Raw genomic sequence first — 22,093 nt, 5'->3', positions numbered from 1 at the left:
GCTCGGACGGTTGAGGTATGGCGTCAGGCGTGCTTTTCTGACACGTCCATTTTGAGGTAGGTTTGGGGAAGTGCGCACGCGTCGATGAGCGTGCACGCGCCTCCCAAGGGGCCTATATAAGAACCCCCAGACTTCGATGGAGGTATGCAATCAACTATACTATAGCTACAGTTCTCCTTATTTTGCTTCAGCTTTCTTCTCGCCTGACTTGAGCGTCGGAGGGTTGTCGCCAGGAACCCCTTCCCGGCTCGGCTTTGTTGCAAGTTCGCCGGAGGTCCATCTCGTCCCGACGTTTACGCGAAGCCAGCAGAGAGCGCCACGTCCCCAGCTTTCATCAACTCACATCTCGGACAGGATCAATAACTATTCCTACCCCTAGGAAGTGCTTAGATAAGCATTTAAGGGTAGTTTTCTTGTTGAAACAAGAAAAGAATGGTTAAAGAAAACTAAGTTAGAGTTTAGGATGAGGTTTAGTTTTAAAATTAAATTTTGAACCTCAAAACTTCAAATTTTGGATTTTCTAAAGGTTTAGAAATTCCAAGTCATTGTTGGTACAATGACAGAAGGTTGTGTTGGTGAAGGTTGCACTAATAATATGGTTTTAATGTATGAAAAATAGGTTAAAGTTAGATGTGTTATTTATCTAACCTTTCTACCAAGTGTGCAGGAATTAACTGGTTTGAAGGACCTGACATCAAGTTGAAATCCAGCTAGGTCCGCGGGACCTGATATCTAGCGGGAAGTCCGGTTGGGTCTGTGGGACTGACAATCGGCAGAAGTCCAATTGGGTCTGCGAATCTGACAACTGGCGGGAGGACCTGGTGGGTCAAAGGTAAGTCAAACGACTGCAGTTGGTAAGTGGAGGTAAGCAACTGGAGGAGAGATCCAGTGAAGATGTGTTCCCCATTAAGGGAACTATAGGCATTGGTCCAGCTTAGGTATATTTGGAAAACCTAAGTTAAAACCTTGACTATATCTTGGTCTCAGAGAGATAGTATCTAATTGTTGGATCGAGATGCGCTAGAGGGAGGGTGAATAGCGCTCGTGGATTTCACTTTTTGTATTCGAAAAACTTAGGAGTAAATGCAGCGGGATACTAAATAACACACATACAGAGAAGACGCCAAGATTTACTTGGTTCGGAGCCTAGGGCGACTTCTACTCCAAGGTCCACGCTCGTTGAACGTTTACTTTAGACAACAACTATAATCGCGCAAATATTACAAGAATTATTATAATGATAGTATTGGAAAAAGCTATACCGACAACAAAGAATTTAATCAGTTTTGAAAAATAAATATTTTTTAAAACTCAGCTTTGAAATTTTTGATTTTTTCATGTTTGAAAAGTGTTTCAAAATTAAAACTTATGTTTGGAAATTTTCTTGATAAATCTAGTTTTGAAAACTTAGCCTTGAAATTTTGATTTTGAAAACTTATGTTTGAAAAATATTTCAAAGTTGAAACTTACTTTGAAAATTTAAAACTTGATCTTAAAATTTGAAACTTATACACTTATACTTGAAAATTAGCTTTTCAAATTTCTGATTGAAAAAATTCTTTCTAAGTTTGCAAATTCATTTTGGAAATTAATTTTGCAAAAATTATCTCAAAATGTCCTAACTCATTACTAAGTTAGTTTGCTACAATTAGCCACTTTTTCAAAAAAAAAACTTAGTTATGTTACAAAAGTTAAGTTACTATATAGTGAAATTTAAAAACTCCCCCAAGTTAGCTTGACATTTTTCTTACAACTTTTATTCTGCTTGAATCCTGTATTGGTTACTTGCTTATGTTCTTATTTGATGAATGCCAAAGGGGGAGTGATAGGTGGTTAAGTTAGAGCAACTAAAATAAGTTAGAGCAACTAAATGCAAATTTGAAAAACTAACTTAAAACCTTAAAAACCTCAAAAATGATGCTTGATTTTTTCATATATTTTCACTAACTTAACCAGGTTGTCATTCCATCAAAAAAGGGGAGATTGTTGGTGCGGTTAGCACTAACGATCTAACTCAGGTTTTGATGAATGAAAAATCAGGTTAAGTTAGGTTTGTCGTTATCTAACACTCTGATCGAGTGTACAGGCTAAGTCCAGACAGGTCGATGGGCTGACCGGATGTCTGGCACAAAGTCCAAGCAGGTCGACGGGCTGACCGGACGCTTGGCACGAAGTCCAAGCGGGTCGACGGGCTGACCGGACGCTTGACACGAAGTCCAAGCGGGTCGACGGGCTGACCGGACGCTTGGCACGAAGTCCAGCTAGGTCGACAGGCTGACAGGATAGCTGGCGAGAAGTCCAGACGGGTCGAAGGGCTAACCGGACGTCTGGCAGGTGAGTAAAGGTAAGTCACTGGAAGGGAGTGACTGTGAGGACGTGTTCCCGGGAAGGGAACATTAGGCGTCGATCCGGCTTAGATCCATTTCGGATATCTAAATCGAGATCGTGACTAGATTCCGGTCTTGGAAAGACGGAATCTAAGTCATACTCTTGATATTGAATTTATAAACTGTGCTAACACTTTGTTTTGCAGGAAACATATTATATATTTGCCTCGGACTAACCTTGTCTTGCAGGAGAAGGAATCTCTGGAGAAAGGTGGTCCGAGCGCCCGAAGGGGATCCGGGCACCCGGAGGTCCGGGCGCCCGGGAGGCAATTTCTATCCTGATCGCGTCGTCAACACGTGAAGCTCGCTGGTTGGACCTGCCATGTCTCACCAAGGCGCTCGGAAGGGATCCGGGGCGCCCCGAGCCTCATATAAAAGTAGGGTGAGAGGTGGAGCCTAAGAACAACAACTGACAAGAAGATCTTCTACTGCTTGCTCTGCTGCTCTACGCTCCTGCGACGCTAACGAAGCTCCGACAATGCACTTTTTCCTTTTCGATTTATTCCTTTATCGGTATTGCTTTCATTTTTCATCGGCATTTCAGCACTTAGTTTGTAATAATTTTTGAACTGCTAGTGATTGCCCACCGAAAGCACTCAACGAGTGCAAGCCTTGGAGTAGGAGTCAACACAGGCTCTGAACCAAGTAAAATTGGTCTGTGTTAGCATTGCTTACTTTTTCCGCTGCGCTTACTCTTATCAACGAATTTTTTATAATCGATATTCACCCCCCCCCCCCTCTATCGAACGTCAACGATCCAACAGGAGTAACCCAACACCAGTACCATATCATTGTCATGAAAGCTAAACTTTACTTTTGATAGTATCAACAATTCATCTGTGATTGTAAGTGCATGGTAGCATAGGAGAATTTATTTAAATTTATAGTACAAAGTTCACACTTAGGTACAAAAATGTATTGAGGTGTAAAATTTAATATAACTAAACCGTAGTATTAACTTAAGGGGGAGATATTAAATTAAGGGGAGTAACAAATTCAGGGGGAGGTTCAAGTTTTTTCTTTTGATCAAATTTCTATTTAAATCTCCTTAGAAAATCCTACCTCAATTAAAAAAAACTCACTTTAAATACTTTTCTGTGAATATTCTTAAAATTTTCATTTTAAATTATGTCAGGTTTAGGGGAAGGATTAAATCAAGACTTAACACCAAAATTATTTTCTCCACCTTAAACATAATATTTTTTTCGGTTTTGAGATTGAATTTCGGTTTTCAAATTTAAAAGTTGTTTCAAACTTAATCAGTATTAAAAAGAAGATTTTTTTTAAAACTTAGCTTTGAAATCCATAATCTTGAAAACTTATGTTTTAAATTTTTTTTTAAAAAAACTTTTTTAAACTAGCTTTTATAAAACTAAATTCTTCAATTAGATTTTATAAACTAAGATTTTGAATCTATTGCAAACTTAGTTTTAATCAGTTTTGAAAAGTAAATATCTTTTAAAACTCAGCTTTGAAATATTTGATTTTTCATGTTTGAAAAGTGTTTCAAAATTAAAACTTATGTTTGGAAATTTTCTTGATAAATCTAATTTTGAAAACTTAGCCTTAAAATTTTGATTTTGAAACTTATGTTTGAAAGATACCTCAAAATTGAAACATATTTTGAAAATTTAAAACTTGATCTTAAAATTTGAAACTTATACACTTATACTGGAAAATTAGCTTTTCAAATTTCTGATTAGAGAATTCTCTTTGAGTTTGCAAAGTCATTTTTGAAAATTTAATTAATTTTGCAAAAATGATCTTTAAAAATTAGCTACTCTTTCAAAACTTAGCTATTTTCTAAAAGCTAAAGCTAATATTTTAAACAAGTCTTCAAAAAATTTAAACTCTCCCAAGATAACTAGACATCATTCCTTACATTTTTTATGTATTCTGTATTTTTAAATGTTTAAAGTATATCCTTGTTTGATGAATGCCAAAGGGGGAGGGATAGGTGGTTAAGTTAGAAAAATAAAATGTCAAAGTTAAAAAACCAACTTAAACCTTATGCTAGAACAAAATGTTTAAACTCTTTTTACTCGCATATATTTTTTACTAACTTAACCAGGTTGCCATTCCATCAAAAAGGGGGAGATTGTTGGTGCGGTTAGCACTAACGGTCTAACTCAGGTTTTGATGAATGATAAATTAGGTTAAGTTATGTTTGTCATGATCTAACACTCTGACCGAGTGTGCAGGATAAGTCCAGATAGGTCGACGGGCTGACCGGATGTCTGGCACGAAGTCCAAGTGGGTCGACGGGCTGATCGGACGCTTGGCGAGAAGTCCAACTAGGTCGACGGGCTGACCGGATAGCTGGCGAGAAGTCCAAGCGGGTCGACGGGCTGACCGGACGCTTGGCGAGAAGTCCAGCTAGGTCGACGGGCTGACCGGATAGCTGGCGAGAAGTCCAGACGGGTCGAAGGGCTGACCGGACGTTTGACAGGTGAGTAGAGGTAAGGGAGTGACTGTGAGGACACGTTCCCGGGAAGGGAACATTAGGCGTCGATCCGGCTTAGATCCATTTCGGATATCTAAGTCGAGATCATGACTAGATTCCGGTCTCGGAAAGACGGAATCTAAGTCATAACTTTTATGTTAAACTTGTGAACTGTGCTAACACTCTATTTTGCAGGATATACATTATCTATTTGCCTCGGACTAACCTTGTGTTGCAGGAAAGTTGTTCCCTGGAAAAAGGTGGTCCGGGTGCCCGGGAGGCAAAATTTATCCAAACGCAGCGTCGCCACATGGAGCTCATTGGTTGGACCTGCCACGTCTCACCAAGGCGTCCGGAAGGGATCCGAGGCGCCCCGAGCTTCATATAAAAGAAGGGGCAGAGGCAGAGCTTCAACAACAACTCAGAATCTACTTTCCTACGCTCCTGCAACGCTGCGAAGTTCCGACAACACTGTTCTTTTAATTTCTTCTTCTTTCGGTATAGCTTTACTTTGTTTTTCATTAGCATTCCTATATTAGTTTGTAATAGTTATCGAATTGCTAGTGAATTGCTCATCGAAAGCACCCTCGTGTGCGGGCTTTGGAGTAGGAGTCGACACAGGCTCCGAACCAAGTAAAATTAGTTCTGTGTTAGCATTGATTTTCTTTTCCGCTGCGCTCACTCTTGTCGAAATTTTTATAATCTCTATTCACCCCCCCTCTAGCGAAACTTCACGATCCAACACTAACTTCGTGGGTTTGATATGAAAAATATCACGTCCACATTGGGTCTGATATGAAAAATATTAGGTCCACATTGGATCTGATATGGAAAAATATCATGTCCACATTGGACCTAATATGAAAAAATATCAAGTTGACGTTAGGTGTGATATGGAAATATATGAAATCCACGTTAAGTCTGATATGAAAAAAATATCAAATCTACATTGTCTGATATAAAAAAATATCAGGCTCATATTGAGTTTGATATAAAAAAATATTAAGTATATATTGAGTTTGTTATGAAAAAATATCATACTAACGAGATCTTATTAAAAAAATGTCAACCTCAATATGTATGTATATATCCGAAAGATAAGAAGAAAAAAAGAAGAGATTGCATCAGTATAAGAGAGATGAAAAATTATATGCAAAAATGTTAAAAGAGTAGTAAATTGAATGTACGGAAAGTATAATAATGTTTACAATGCGCGGTCCGACTGTCCGAGTCCAACGATATGATGGCTGATTCTTTGCGTCCGCCGCCGTCTCCCTCTTCCTCCAACTCCATCTCGATCGCTGCTTCTTCCCGTCCAGATAAGGGGCAGAAGGACGAGAGGGCGAAGATGAAGACCACAGTGAAGGGTAAGTACGAGGTCAACAACAGCGCCGCCGCCGCCGCCGCCGCCACCACCATCTCCTTCCACGCCGGCGACGGCCGTCTAAAGGCCTCAGCGACCGAAGCCACCTTCGCCAACGGTTCATCCCTCGATGGCCTCGTTCTCTCCTTCGAAAAACCCGGCGCCTTTATCCTCGACTACACCGTCAAAGACAAGGCAAATTAAACCCACCCCTTCGTCCTTTACTCCGAATTAAAAAGACCTCATCTTCAATCTGTCCAACAACTGTTTTTTCGTTATTTTTCCTGTCCAGGATGTGAGGTTTCAGTTCATGAACTCGTTCAAGGTGGTGGAAAAAACTGTTAATTTAACCTACACGCACGCAAGAGCGGCGAACCGAACAACGATTGACGGGTCCTTGGTGTTCGATCCGGCTAACAAGGTTTCGGTGAATTATGCGTTCGGTTCGGGAAACTGCAAGGTAAAGTACTGGTATGCGCACGGGGAACTTAAGAGGACGGTGCTGGAGCCTTGCTATGATGTGTCGAAGAACGCCTGGGATTTTGCCATGATAAAGAAGTTCGAGGGTGGTGATTCCTTGAAAGCGACTTACCATACAACAACTAAGAATCTCGGATTGGAGTGGAACAGGGATTCCCAGGAGAAAGGCTGCTTCAAGGTAATTCTTGGAGAACACACTTGCATTAATTCAATTTTGTGTTTTAAATGTTATGCTATTGTTAATAATTTGTCTTTGTTAATATTTATTCGTAATTTCTTAACATATGTGAATATTACTGTCAATTTTTTTTGGGTTCAATATTGTTGATGATATTTGATCCCCATTATGATCACTTTGATGGGATTTCAGAAATTAGTCAAAACTTACTCCAGTGACCAGTGCTGCGAGATGCATTTAAGGAATCAGCATTATGTTACTTTACCTTTCTAAAATTATCACAGTAAACAGTAGAGACCATATTGCTACAACAGTAACAACCCAGCTCTATTCCACTAGATGGGGTCAGCTATATAAATCTTTTTACGCCATTGAACTCTATCTCCTACTATATGATCATCTATACTTAAATAAATTTTATCTTATTTTCTTGTTGCTAACCAAGCCTTTTTTTATTTTCCTTTTCCTCATTTGATGTATGTTTGTTATAGTTTCACATCGCCTAACTGAAGCATTTATTTGTCGTCTAAGTATATGCCCGTACAATCTTAAACGTGTCTCTCTGATGCACGCATTTCTTATTTTGTCCATCCTCATATGTCCACACAGTCACCTTAATATCCTCATTTCTGCAACTCTCATCTTCTGCTCAAATTATAGCCCAACATTCAACTTTATATAACATAGCAAGTCTAACTGCAGTTTTATAGAACTTTCCTTTAAATTTTAGAGGTACTTTAGGGTCACATAAAACACCCGACGCTCTCTTCCATTTCAACTGTCCTACTTGTATTCTATGTAAGATATCTCTCTCAATCCCTCTATCGTTTTGCAAAAATGATGTTAAATATTTAAAGCTCTCGGTTCAGGGCAATTCGTCATCTCCTATCTTAACAATTATCTCATTACGTCTAATATTGCTAAACTTAAATTCTATATATTCTTTGTTTATTCTACTAAACTTAAAATCTTTCTCTTCTAGTGTTCTTGCCAAGATTCTAATTTAGTATTTATTCCTTCACTTGTTTCATCTACCAAAATAATATTACTTGCAAATAACATGCACCATGGTATTGTGTCTTGAATGTGTACAGTGAGTTCGTTCATAATTAGTGTAAAAAGATAGGGACTTAGAGTTAATCCTTGATGTAACTCTATCTTTATTGGAAATATTTCAGTTACTCCGTCTGAAGTCTTTACTCTGGTTATTACATCCTCGTATATATCTTTAATTAGTTCAATATATGTTACGCTAACACCTCTCTTCTCTAGAATTCTCCATATAATTTCTTTTGGAACTCTATCATAATCTTTTTCTAGGTCAATGAATATCATATGTAGATTTTGTTTTTGCTCCCGATATTTTTTAATTAATTATCCAAATAGATGTATAACTTCTATTATCGAACTTCTCGGCATGAACCCAAATTGATTTTTGATTACCATAATCTCATTCCTTAATCTTTTTTCTATTATTTTTTTCCAAAGTTTTATGATATGACTCAGTTTAATACCCCTATAGTTTGCACAATTTTGTATGTCTCTTTTGTTCTTATATAAGGGAACTAAAGTACTTATCCTCTATTGATCGGGCATTTTTCAATATCATGTTAAATAATTTTGTAAATCATTCAATACCTTATTTTCCTAGGCACTTCCATATCTCTATCGGAATATCATATGGTCCAATGACTTTTCCATTATGCTTCTCATTTAAAGTTTGTTCTACTTCTGAAGTTTGAATTTTATTATAAAAATTTAAATTTCAATGCTCATTTAACCTACTTAAGTTACCTAAGTTAAGTTTGTCATCTAAACCTTCATTAAAAAGTTGATGAAAATACCTCTTCCACCGTTTTTTTATTTCTCCATCGTTTACTAGTATCTATTACATTCATCTTTAATATATTTTATTTAGAGAAGATCTTTTGTCTTTCTTTCTCTTACTTTAGTTATTTTATAAATGTCTCTTTCCTTTTCTTTTGTATCCAATTTTTAATATAATCATTCAAAAATTTCATTCTTTACTTCGTTTACTACTTTCTTATCTTCTTTCTTGACTATTGTATATTTTTTAAAGTTTTCTTTATTCTTACAAATATATAATTTCTCATAAGTTATGTGTTTTTCTTCACTCTCTCTTGTGCTTTCTTATTCCACCACCAAGATTCTTTACTTAGTGATGCATGTCTCTTTGACTCACCGAGTATACTCTTAACTACTATTTTCAACTTTGATACCATCTTATCCCATGTCGTATTAGAGTCACCGTATATTTCACCTAATGCTTGTACTCCTACCTCCTCCTTAAATATATTTTGCTTCCCATCCTTAACTTCCACCACTTAATTCTAGGGGTCATATATATTTTAGTTTTATTGATACTATGTTTAAGACATATATCCAATACTACTAACCTATGTTGGGTAGTTAAGGATGACCTTACAATTTTTACAAATTTTTTTATTTTTCTTCCTAATCATAAAAAAGTAAATTTGTGATTTATTATTCCCATTTTTTAACGTGATTAGATGTTCTTCTCTTTTCTTAAAAAATATATTAACTAATATAAGGTCATATGCTATTGTAAATCTAATATAGTTTTCTCTTTCTCATTTCTCGTTCCAAACCCATAACCCTCATCTACCCTCTCATATTCCTCATTTTTCACTCCGACATATCCATTTAAATCATTTGCTATTAAAATCATTTTATTTGGCGGAATGTTTTGTAATATTTCATCTAAGTCGTCCCAAAACCTTGATTTGGTTGCTTTATCTAATCCTATTTATGGTGCATATATGTTAATTATGTTCATAATTTCTTTCGTCACTATTATCTTAAGTGTTATAATTCTATCCCATTTTTTAACTACTCATACAACTTCATCCTTAACGAACTATCTACAACAATACCCACTACATTTCTTGCTTTACTCTTTCCACTGTACCATAACTTAAAATTTGAGTTATCTATCATATTTGCATGCTCGCCTACGCATTTTGTCTTTGTACACACAAAATACTAATTATTCTCCTAGTTATCGTATCTACTACCTCCATTGATTTACTAGTGAGCGCTCCTATGTTGCATGTTCCAAATATTAGATTATTAGTTTTTTCTATCATATTTATTCTTATCTAACATATAGTGTGAGAACTTTTGCTTATTTAACACTACACCCAAGTTCTCATAGAGATGTAGCGGTCCTTGTCGATACGTTACAGTCGAATCCTGCAATACGAACTCTTGCATATTTAGTATTACACCCGAGTTCTGGAGATGTAGCGGTCCTTATCGAGACGTTGTAATCGGATCCTGTAATGCATTCCTTTCAGAGAACAATCTAGCATTAGCACAATAGTTTAATGAATCTATTCATTGAATATTTGTCATAGTTTTAACGTTAGCCGACAACCTAACGCAACCCTCCTCTTTTATCCGGGCTTGGGACCCGCCATCTGTAGGGATCTAGAGCGCTAAACACGCTTAAGTGCAGCGGAAAATTAACTAGATCCTCTCCAGAAGATCCATACGAAGGAGAAAAACAATCATATACTAAGTTTTACATGAGAGGTATACCTTTGTTGAGTGTCCTTCGTAAGCCCGATAGCAACTTTTCTTTAGATGCAGATCTCAGCGCGATCAAGCGTCCGCGCTTCTACGGTATTCACACGAACACATCCTTCATTCGTCACACGAACGAAGCCTTTGGAGAAGAACCACCTTTATGGTGCTAGTCATTCATGGAGGTTCGGCCAAGAGCAAATTCGCCCAAGGAGGAAGAAGAGAGAAGATCAAGAGTCACTCTTTCTCATCTCTTATCAACTTGTGAACATCTAATTTTCATCTTAATCAAAAATTCATTCAAAAAAAAAACTATATATATTCATCCCATGAATACCAAGGGTCTTTTGTCTCTTTGTATTCCTCTTAATAGGTTGGATTATTATATTGGATTAACCATGAATCCAATAACCTAATAAGCCTAACCCATTGTGTCTAACCCATTAATCCAATGTGTCTAATTCGGATTGGACCCAATCCAATGAGTAAGCTCATTTGAGTCTAACTCAATGAGTAACCCAAAAGGCTTAATCATCTCATGATTGGCTCTTAGGGCTAATTATTAACAATCTTCCACTAGCACTAATGTCAATCACCACTAAGATGACACCAACACTTTGGATTTACTCATTATTCTTAATATCCTTAGTATTTTAGTCAAACTAAAATACCCATCTCCAAACTAATATGTTCTTTGTGTGTGACCCAATAGGCTCTCGTAACGTTGGCAATGTATCCAAATCACATTTGCGATACATAAGCAATGAGTGGCATCTAGCAATGCATCATTACTACCCAAGTGATGAGAAAATCAAGATCCGACCTAACCTTTTTGTGGCTATTATCTTGTAAGACTCAATCCTTCTATCCTTGATATCTAGATTGATGAATGAGGCATAGACCGTGGCATCCTCTTATCAATCTTTGTATTTCTTAATCTCTAAGTAGGCACACTAAACAAATAAGCTCAATATCTCATATTGACTCATCTGAGTATGGTCATACATTCTTGTGTCCTACTAATCAAGGGGCCCACAGATATCGCTTCCATCATATATCATATGGAAGGGATAGATCTCATCTACATCACTCACTTCCCTTCGCATAATTTATTGTATTCCCAGTGATCGACTTTATAATCCACCCTGTTACAGGTGACGTTTGACGATACTAAAGTACACAACTCCTTATGTAGGGAACTGTAGTGACTTCAGGTGTAAGGACTATTCATACCAATAGTCATATGAGAATGTTTATGACACTCATATAACGATCCATGAAACATCTCATGGCGGGTCAATTCAGCACATATTCTCTAATATATACCCATGCTAGTCTTCTTGTCTAGAACATAGAGTACATTCACAGGATGTGCACTACAGTAGATCATTTCATTGAAATAAATAGAACAACATTTGTCCTTTATTACAAATGAAAGCCCCTTCTTATCTAAACAAGAAACAGAGATAATGTTCTTGGTTAAGATAGGCACATAACAGCACTCTTCAAGTTCTAAAACATGCCAAGTGGACAAAGATAAGGAATATGCTCCTACAGCTATAATAGCAACTCTTATGTCATTGTCTACTCGTAGGTCCACTTTGCCCTTTGTCAATGATCTACTATTTCTCAACCCCTTCACATTAGTACAAATGTGAGATGCACACTAGGTATCTAATACCCGTGAAGAAGAAATAGACAGATTGACTTCTATAACATATATACCTAAGGCAGAAGTCTCACTTCTTTTCTTTTTTAGTTCCTCTAGGCGCACCTTGCAGTTCCTCTTCCAGTGTCCGGTCCCACCGCAGTGGAAGCAGGTTCTTTCCTTAGCATATCCACCTTTGGGTTTCAGTGCATGAGTCTTGTCCTTTCCTTTGGCTTAGGTTTTACCCTTATCTTTAGGCTTCCAATTGCCTTTGCCCTTAGACACCATCAAAATGGTACTAGGTTTTGCCTTCTTAAGGTTGAGTTCAGCAGTTCTCAACATGCTCAACATCTCAGGCAGCGGTTTGTCAATTTCATTCATGTTGTAGTTCATGACAAATTGATTATAGCTATCAGGCAATGACTGCAAGATAAGATCAGTGGCCAATTCTTGGTCTAATGAAAATCTCAATCACTGTAGGTTTTCTACATACCCAATCATTGTGAGTATATATGACCCTACAGGACTTCCTTCTTACATTTTGCATTGAAACAATGCTTTAGAGATCTCAAATCTCTCATGCCTTGTTTGTCCTTGATATAGTTGTCTAAGATGTTCAACCATATCATAAGCATCCATGTTCTCATGTTGCTTCTGAAGCTCAGAGTTCATAGTGGCAAGCAGAAGACATGATACATCTAATGCATCATCTTGATGCTTCTTGTAAGCATCCCTATCAGCTCTAATGGCAGTAGCACGGGGTACTTCAAGAACAGGCTGCTCTAGGATGTACAGTTTTTCTTTCTTTCTTGAGAACTATTCTCATGTTTCTATACCAGTCTATGAAATTAGCTCCATTGAGCTTGTCCTTATCAAGGACAGATCGCAGAGATAGTGTCTTCTACATACTAGACGACATGGTGATCTACAACAATACAATGCAGAAATAGGTATCATATTAAGATCATTTAATTAGGTCTTTAATTAAATAATTCTCCCACTGAATTCCAAAGCTTGGTAGGAGCAAGTGACTACTAGCTCTAAACCCACAAGCAAAGACATTCAAGTGAGACAAGATCCACATTATATCTCATCTTGAGTTAGCTTTGGCTAATCACCCAAGACTTGTATACATTTTGTAGGCAACGTGTATCAATTGGACAAGATCCATAGTATACCTTATCTTGAGTTAGTTTTGGTTAATCGCCCAAGACTTAGTACAACTTAGGTAGACAACGTTTACCAATTACATTCTATGTAACTCTTGTATCTTTAGGTGAACAAGACTATTTGGTCGTTTGCCCATCTTATGAAATCTATATTATAACTCATCTTGAGTTAACTTTGGTTAATCGCCCAAAACTAGTATAATTTGAATTTCATCATATGGGATATGCCTCTAAGTTCTCAACTTAGTTAAGTCACACCCAAAATCCAATAGTCGGACATCACAATTGTCCTTTCACACTCTACCAAGATAAAATGAGTCACTTTGCTTTGGCAAACTTGACTACAAATGATCGAGGTAGTAGTGAGTACCAAACTTTGGTAGACATATGAAAAAGGACCTAATTACGATAGCTACACATGTATCACATACATTCATGGCATATCATGGCATACATCAACATATATGCTAATTTAAATGTGAGATGGTTATGGCCCCATCACTACGATCTTCTCAAGCCAATGAGAAGATCGAAAGGTCAACCTAGGTTCAAGCATCTTCTCCAAGTACTTCCTTGGTCGTCGTGTGTTGCTGTCCTTCTCCCTTTTTCACTGTTGTCCAGTAGATTAATTTCTCTCTAATTTGTACATTACAAAATCTAAAGAAACCTCGAGTTACATTCGAGAGCAGTCTAAATTTACAACAAGAATAAAAAAGAAGAGGCACGACACATAGGTCGTATTATAAATTACAACATACACACACATCCAATCACATTGGGGTTAAAGGTTATAACCATGCACCATAGCATATAACATTCACAATATTTTATGATATAAAATTTAATATGATTGCAACAACTAATTATGAGCCGCAATGCCACGGCGGTCCTGCTAGCCGGTTAGCGAGCGGGGGTCAAGGGGGCAACGCCCCTTGCAGGGGTTTCAGGGGACAGCGCCCCCGAAGCAAAATTATTTTGCATACTCATTGTATAAGTTGCTGCCATACCCGAAACCTTACTACCTACATAACCTTTGGCCAAAATCTTGATGTTCACAACAGTTTTGGTTGAAACATAGTAGTTTGGCCGAAACCTTGTTCGGCCGAGACCTTGTTGTTGACAACATCTTTGGCCGAAACCTAGTTTAGTCGAAACTCTCTTTGGCCAAAACCTTATTTGGCCGAGACCCATAATCATGTAGATCATAGTAGACATCTCATGCAAGTTCTATATCACATATAAAATTCTAACAATTTAGTATATGCCTTCGCAAGTGGCTCTGATACCACTGTAAGGATTTAGAGCGCTAAACATGCTTAAACGCAGCGGAAAATTAACTAGATCCTCTCCAGAAGATCCATGCGAAGGAGAAAAACAATTATATACTAAGTTTTACATGCGAGGTATACCTTTGTTGCATGCCTTTCGCAATCCCGACATCAACTTTTCTTTGGATGCAGATCTCAGCGCGATCAAGCGTCCGCGGCTCTACGGTATCCACACGAACATATCCTTCGTTCGTCATACGAACGAAACTTTAGGAGAAGAACCACCTTCATAGTGCTAGTCATTCATGGAGGTTCGACCAAGAGCAAATTCGCACAAGGAGGAAGAAGGAGGAAGAAGAGAGAAGATCAAGAGTCACCCTTTCTCATCTCTTATCAACTTATGAACATCTAATCTTCATCTTAATAAAAAATTCATTCAAAAAAAAAAATTATATATATTCATCCCATGAATACCAAGGGTCTTTTGTCTCTTTGTATTCCTCTTAATGGGTTGGATTATTATATTGGATTAACCATTAATCCAATAACCCAATAAGTCTAACTCATTGAATCTAACTCATTAATCCAATGTGTCTAATTCGGATTGGACTCAATCCAATAAGTGGATTCATTTGAGTCTAACTCAATGAGTAACCCAAAAGGTCTAATCATCTCATGATTGGCTCTTAGGGCTAATTACTAACACCATGACGGGTCATCATGGGCGGAGTTAAGAGACTATATTGCTCTTTTTTAAAAATCACTGGGTAATATACTTCATTTGTGGCGAATAGCTTGTGTGTTTTACTCATTTTCTGGTCTTGAGCGTAATCCTCCTCTTGTTATTGCTAGAGTTATATTAGCGTTTGTCCCCTCGGGACGGTCTAGTGGCTAGTGCATGAGGTGCTGTCACCATGAGGTCTGGGTTCGAATTTTGGCATAGCTGAGGTAAATGTCTCCCTCATGCGCTAGTCACTATTCCAAAGACTAGTAGCCACCCGTGATTTACTTCCTCCGTATTGGCTCTGGGACGGGTTGGCAGGGGCGCTGGAGGCGAGTGTAGTCGCCTTTTGCCACCATGGAGTTTATATTAGCAATCTTCACATGATCAGCAATATATGCTTGTATGCTTCTCTAGCAAACTTGTGTTTTTACTGACAACCTATATGCTTATATGCCTCTCTAGCAAGCTTGTGTTTTTACTGACAACCTATATTCTTGAAACTAAGAATGGTAAAAGATTTGCTCAGTTGAGGTCCTAGACTGTTATACATGATCTATGTTAGTTGAGGTTTCTGATAAGTGATAGTTACATTACTGGTTGTGAGTTCTTGTTTTTGGTTCTGCATTTAGAATATTCATGAGTTGATTATAGCTATAGTTTTGTGTACAGTGTTTATAGTTTGTGATTTTCTATCCCATTTGTCCTCTGTTTTTGTACTTTGACACAGGCTGAAGAATCAGCACCAGTATATGGATCATCTGAAAAATCTAACTGTCGATCATATCGTAGGATCGGTAGGATTGGTATTGGTTAAAATAATTTATAAAACAATATCAAATATATGAAATAAGAAAAAAACTAAAAAAATATCTTAGGATTATAAATATCATGCTTCATTAAGTGCTAACAAAGTTATGTATGATCTTTCAGCAGCTGAAATAAATTTAACATTGTATATATTATATGTTGTATCAGTTAACTGTTATTTAAAAATCCAACTATTGTATAAATAATTGCACTTTGATTGATAGTTGTATTTTTATAATTATTAAATAAGATTAATTAATTAATTTATTAATTTTTGTTAAAATACTTTAAATTTGTTATTGAATAAAGTTTAAGATTGTTAACGATTAGGTGTATTTCTGGCTTGGAATCTTAGAATGGGGTGGAAACTTAGAATGGCATTGCACTTTAATTGCTAACACTATTAAGTGTATTTCTGGCTTGGAATCTTAGAATGGGGTGGAAACTTAGAATGGCATTGCACTTTAGTTGCTAACACAATTAAATTACATAATCTACCAAAGGCAAATTTATCATAGGGCCTTTGCATCAGAAATGAAACAACCCACAAATTTGCATGTTGGTGTTTGGATGAATTATAGTCCTTGACCGACAGTTAACTTAGGCTAGTGGCAGTATCTATCTTAGCTTATCATTGTTGGACTCTAGTTCATCAAATATGTCTAGGTTGTTTATATTTTGGTTATGTTGCATAATGGTGTTCTTCTATAATTGTGTTGATATTTTCTATGTGAAATACATTGTGGAATAACTTGGGGATCATAATCCTTACATCTTTATCTGTTTTGGTGATTATGATTCTATATTGTGTTTCATATAGCTCTTCCATTTTGACATTTCATTTCAATATCTGGATTAATCCTGTCATGTTGTGTCACACACTTTGTAAACCAGTCATATTCATGTCTCCTTTCTGGAAGAATGTCCTTTCCACGTTAGATTTTGTCACACTTGCAATATTTCGTGTCATGTTTAACATCGTGCTGAAATATCTGGCTAGCCAACCCAGCTCATGAATTAGTTATATCGATGTTTCCACTTTGTCACAATGATTTGTCCATTTTATATTTGTGTCAGCCTAGTTGTGCTTCTTTTCACATATGACATGGAACTGGGGCGTCTAGATAGCCAACCAGTGAAACACCTGAGACTGCTGACTTTGAAATCACATTTAATGATCTGCAAATCTGGGTTACCATACTCAACTTAGTGTTCTTTGAATCCAGGCATCCACCCATTTTTGGTTCTTACAGATATATCAGTTGATTTAGTACAAAACATCGTGACATTGAATCTTGGTTCTTCCCCTATCATTTCAATTCATCTATGCTTATTTAATTGCCTCTCATGGACCTGTTCATGAACAGCCATTGGTGTATGCTTTGTCCTCGTAATTTGGTTCTTGACAATATGTTCAGATTTAGTTTGGTGTCACGATGTGGGAGATTGAATTTTAAACCCATTTATCAATTTTTTTCTTAATTGCTTAAACTTGTGATGATAACCAATCAAATATTTTAACAATCTTAGTTTTCTCGTCAGGTTACATTGAATAGAGGCTTCATTTTTTGCTGGTATTGACAATGATTGGTTATAACAATTTTGTTTCGCCTCCATTTACATTGACATTGCACAAAACCATGATGTTTGTTCTGATTCTTGCCATATGCCTCATCTACCATGGTTGCCTTTAGAAAGTGGATTCAAATGATATGGAAAGAAAGTTACTATAAACCTATGATCTAGCACACGTCATTCTTGTCTTAAGATCAGTACTCATGGCTTTAAACTCTCTTTAGCAGTAAAGAAAAACAAATAAAGCAAGTTGTCATTCTCCACTATTACATTCATTACCCTTGCTGCTTCAAAGTCAGCTAATGGGGACAGTCATGTGTGAATATGTGCCTTCTTATGGCAAAAGGCGATTCGTAGTGTCCTCGCCAACCCGTCCGTAGGCCAACATAGAGGAGGTGAATATGTGCCTTCTTGATCAAAACAGTGGTCATCATCATGCCCTGAATCATTGTGACTCTCTCACACATGATTTCTTTATCATGTATTGAATCTTTAAGATCTTATGATTGCAGAAAGTCCTATGTTTGCATTTGCATACATCTCTTTAATCCATTATGCAGTACTATCAGCTACTATACTTGAGGATTATTCTGGTGAGTGAATTGAATCATCTCAATCCAATCAGCTTGAAAGGAATCCAAGTTCTTCTAGTGCAGACTTGTACCTCCAAGCACTAATTCTTCTGACTTAATTAATAGCGTGAATACAAATTGCAATGTATTTTTCACATCTGAGTTCTTTCTTCATTGTTAGCGTCTGCAGATATTAGCATCGATGAATTTGGCAGACAAGCAGATGACTCCCAAACTGATGATGGAGAGTACCTGGCATTATGAAATATGAGCGTGCATGAATAATTTTTTCCAATCAAATTTCATCAGCCATACAACTCGTCTCAAAATGGACGTCTTAATGTAACTTGCACTTTCATATCTTACTCACAGGGTCTTTTTTTTCCCTTTCTTGTATGAATTTTAAGCTTCCGAAAAAGCCATCAATGAATTCTCATCATAGCACTTCATCTGTTAAGATTGGTGTTGTTCCGATTTAATGAAGACGGCAATAAGAAATAACCAGAGATGTCTCAATCATTCTGAAGACCTTAGAAAAAATTAAGGTCTTAATATTTTTTAAAAATAAATATTAAAAATATTATTAGGGGTATATTCAATATTAGATTTTTAATTACTTTGAATTGTTAGGACCAACAGTAACTAGAGGGGGGGTGAATAGCTCGTCGCGTTCGCTCGGTGCTCGGCGTTGCTTGTTTCTTCAAAGATATGTCAGCGGAAAATACGCAAATAATCACACAACGCTAACACGGTTGGTTTACTTGGTATCCACCTCACAAGAGGTGACTAATCCAAGGATCCACATCAACACACGCACCCTCCACTAATAAAACTCTCATTTATGGTAACTACCAAGGGCGGAGAAGCTCTACAAGACTCAATACAAGAAGAGAGGGAAAGGATACAAGAAATACAAGCTTACAAGCTTACAATGAGTATAAACTCTAACCCTAGCTTCTCTTCTTGGCTTTGATCCGCCTCTTGACTTGGAGAACTTCCAAGATCCTTCAAGAACTGGCGATCTGAGCTTTGTGAATGCTGTGGAGGAGCTGGCGAGAGATCTGGAGTGAATCGGTGAAGCGGTACCGAAGACAACGTTCGCCTGCGGCTATAAACCCGACGCAACGGTCGGATCCCGATCGATTCGAATGTTCCCAATCGATCGGGGAGGCTTTGGATCGATCCACGGATCGATCCAGAGCGCCTCTGTGCTATGGGAAAAACGCCTGGATTGATCCATGGATCGATCCAGCGCTTATCGCGCAAAGATCCCAATCGATCCACCGATCGATTGGGACATCTGAATCGATCCACGGATCGATCCGAGGCTCGATCCAGAAGGCCCGGATCGATCCACCGATCGATCCATCTCCGGATCGATCCATCGATCGATCCAATACTGGTTTTTGCCCAAAACCAAGTCCCAAGCCTCTCAAACCAACATCCGGTCAACCTTGACCGGTACATCATGCCCAGCATCCGGTCACTCCTTTGACCTGCTAGGACTTCCCACCAAGTGTCCGGTCAACCTTCACCCACTGGACTTCCATCGATGTCCGGTCAACCTTCGACTCTCAGATTTCCTCGTGCAAGTATCCAACAATCCTTTGACCTACTTGGACTTCCCAACACCGATGTCCGATCATCCTTGATCCATCTGGATTTTCCCTGCCCGGCTTCACTTACGGGACTTTCACCCAGCTTCACTCACTAGGGTTTTCCATCCGCCAGCTTCACTCACTAGGGCTTTCACCGGCTTCACTCAGACTTTCACCCAGCTTCACCACTAGGACTTTTCTTGCCTGGCTTCACTCACCGGGACTTCCATTCTACCTAACATCCCAGTTCCTCGTCCAAGTATCCGGTCAACCTTGACCTACTTGACTCTTCTTCAATCAATTTCTTATGTCAAACATCTAAACTCAAACCAAGACTCACTTGGTCAACCAGTCAACCTTGACCCGAGGATTCTGCACCAACAATCTCCCCTTTTGATGTTTGACAATACCACAATAACACTTACAATACCACATGTAAGTTAAGCTAATCCTATAGCCTCAATCTTCATGCCACTAGGTGATGAACACATAAATTAAGCTCTTCATTCTCCCCCTAAGAGGGCACACTCCCTTTAGGTAATGAAAGCCTAACTTATACCCATTCACAGGTCCTTTCATTCTCCCCTTATTGGCACACATCAACCCATCTTTGGGCACACATCAACCCTTGCCCCAATTTTGGGTACACATCAACAAATCCATTTGTTGACGACTCTCCCCCTGAAGAGTTGCTCCTCGTTGTTCACAACATCGCTCGTTGTGATCAACACGATAATGAAGGTCCCATACCTTTCATTTATCCTTAACTTCTCCCTCAATGTAGACAAATACCCAACCTTGAGTATTTTCTAACCACTTGAGTTCCCACTTGAAATAATGAGGATATCCACTTCCCATTTCAGTTCAAAAGCTCATACATGAGCATTTTCTTTAAAGAAGGTTAACCACCTTCCAAGGTTCATGAAAAATAAAATTTTCATGTCTTTAAAGAGTCCCTCCCCCTAAAGACATGGTGGTAACTTCTGTCATTGCACCAACAATGACTTGGAATCCCTAAACCTTTAGGAAACCCAAATTTAGAAGTTTTGAGGTTCAAATACTCAAAATTTGAAGCAAACCTCAACCTAAACTTCAATGAAGCCTTCCTTAAACCAATCCATCCTTGTTTTCACATGAAAACACCCTTTGTGTGTATACAAATGTATTTTAGGGGTTTGGAATGGTTACCTAGACTCAAGGAGGTTCAAAGATGCTGAAATCAGGCCTTCCCAGCCAAAATCAGCAACTTGGATCGATTGGAGTTGGGTTCCAATCGATTGAACCTTTCTGAATCGATCCACTGATCGATTCAGACTACCTGGATCGATCGGCTGATCGATCCAGCGAGCTTCTGCTCGCAGGAGACTTGCCTTCTGAATCGATCCACGGATCGATTCAGGCACTCCAATCGATCCATGGATCGATCGAAGCTCTGATAGTTGCTGAAATTCCATTTCAGTCAACTTCAGAAACCCCTAGAAAATTCTACAAAAATCCAAAAATCATAAAATTTCGTGTAGACATTATTTAGGGCATACTTAATCATGGAAAAATAGTTTTCTATGAAAATACATCATATTTTCAAAGATTGACACAAGCTTGAAAACTTGCTAAAACTTTAGCGATTTCTTCAAGTTTGTGTCTAACTATTCAATGGTGATTACTATCAAAAGATAGCCTTCGCCATGATTTTCCAAAAGCATTTTAAAACCATTTTCAAAACTAATATCCCATCATGTTCCTTGGGCATAATGCACATGACTTGTACATTAGCTTTCCCAATGATGGGAAAACACATAACTATGTGTTTTGATGAACCTAAAACTCAAAAGAATGCACTAAATCAACATCTTGAGCTTTATTCATCATCCTAACATCTCACTTGTATCTAATGTGTACTAAAAACACATACAAGTCATCTTATAGGTCTTTGTGAGATGTTGATTTTGGTTTTGCCCTTAATCTAGGGATCATGCATATCTATCTAGGCATTTTGGAGATATTAGACACCCACCTAGGATGTCACTTGTTAATAAGTGTTGTTAAATGCCTTTTGTCCTTAATTACAAGGAATTAAACTTAATGCATGATAATGTTATGGCATACATCAAAAAGAAATAATTTTCAAAAGAAAATATCCTATAACTACATGATGTATGAATGTCATGACATGGTATTTTTGGATTTTTCATAATAAAACATGAATGCAAAAATAGACATGATGTCATGGCATATGATGGGCAAACAACCATGGCAAGATTTAGCATAAATAAAATATACCTAGATTAACTATCTAAGTATCCTTAAAACCTTC

General features: G+C 37.7%; 1 protein-coding gene across 2 annotated transcripts; it reads left to right on the top strand.

The window, feature by feature from the left end:
* The first annotated feature begins 6,033 nt into the window (after window positions 1-6,033).
* Window positions 6,034-18,638, top strand: LOC122056216 (outer envelope pore protein 24, chloroplastic-like). Of its 2 annotated transcripts, none has more exons than XM_042618050.1 (3): window positions 6,034-6,388; window positions 6,486-6,851; window positions 18,363-18,638. In XM_042618050.1, the coding sequence occupies exons 1-3, from the start codon at window positions 6,071-6,073 to the stop codon at window positions 18,450-18,452; spliced, it is 774 nt and encodes a 257-aa protein (XP_042473984.1). In that variant the 5' UTR covers window positions 6,034-6,070; the 3' UTR covers window positions 18,453-18,638. The 2 variants fall into 2 exon arrangements, with proteins under 2 accessions (XP_042473984.1, XP_042473985.1); XM_042618051.1 differs by having other exon boundaries at window positions 6,035-6,388; window positions 18,372-18,638.
* Window positions 18,639-22,093: the final 3,455 nt, after the last annotated feature.

This window comes from Zingiber officinale, chromosome 3B (assembly GCF_018446385.1).
Source record: "Zingiber officinale cultivar Zhangliang chromosome 3B, Zo_v1.1, whole genome shotgun sequence".
Taxonomy (NCBI): Eukaryota; Viridiplantae; Streptophyta; class Magnoliopsida; order Zingiberales; family Zingiberaceae; genus Zingiber; species Zingiber officinale.
Note: the sequence above shows the minus strand (reverse complement) of the source record. Positions and strands in the feature narration are given on the sequence as shown.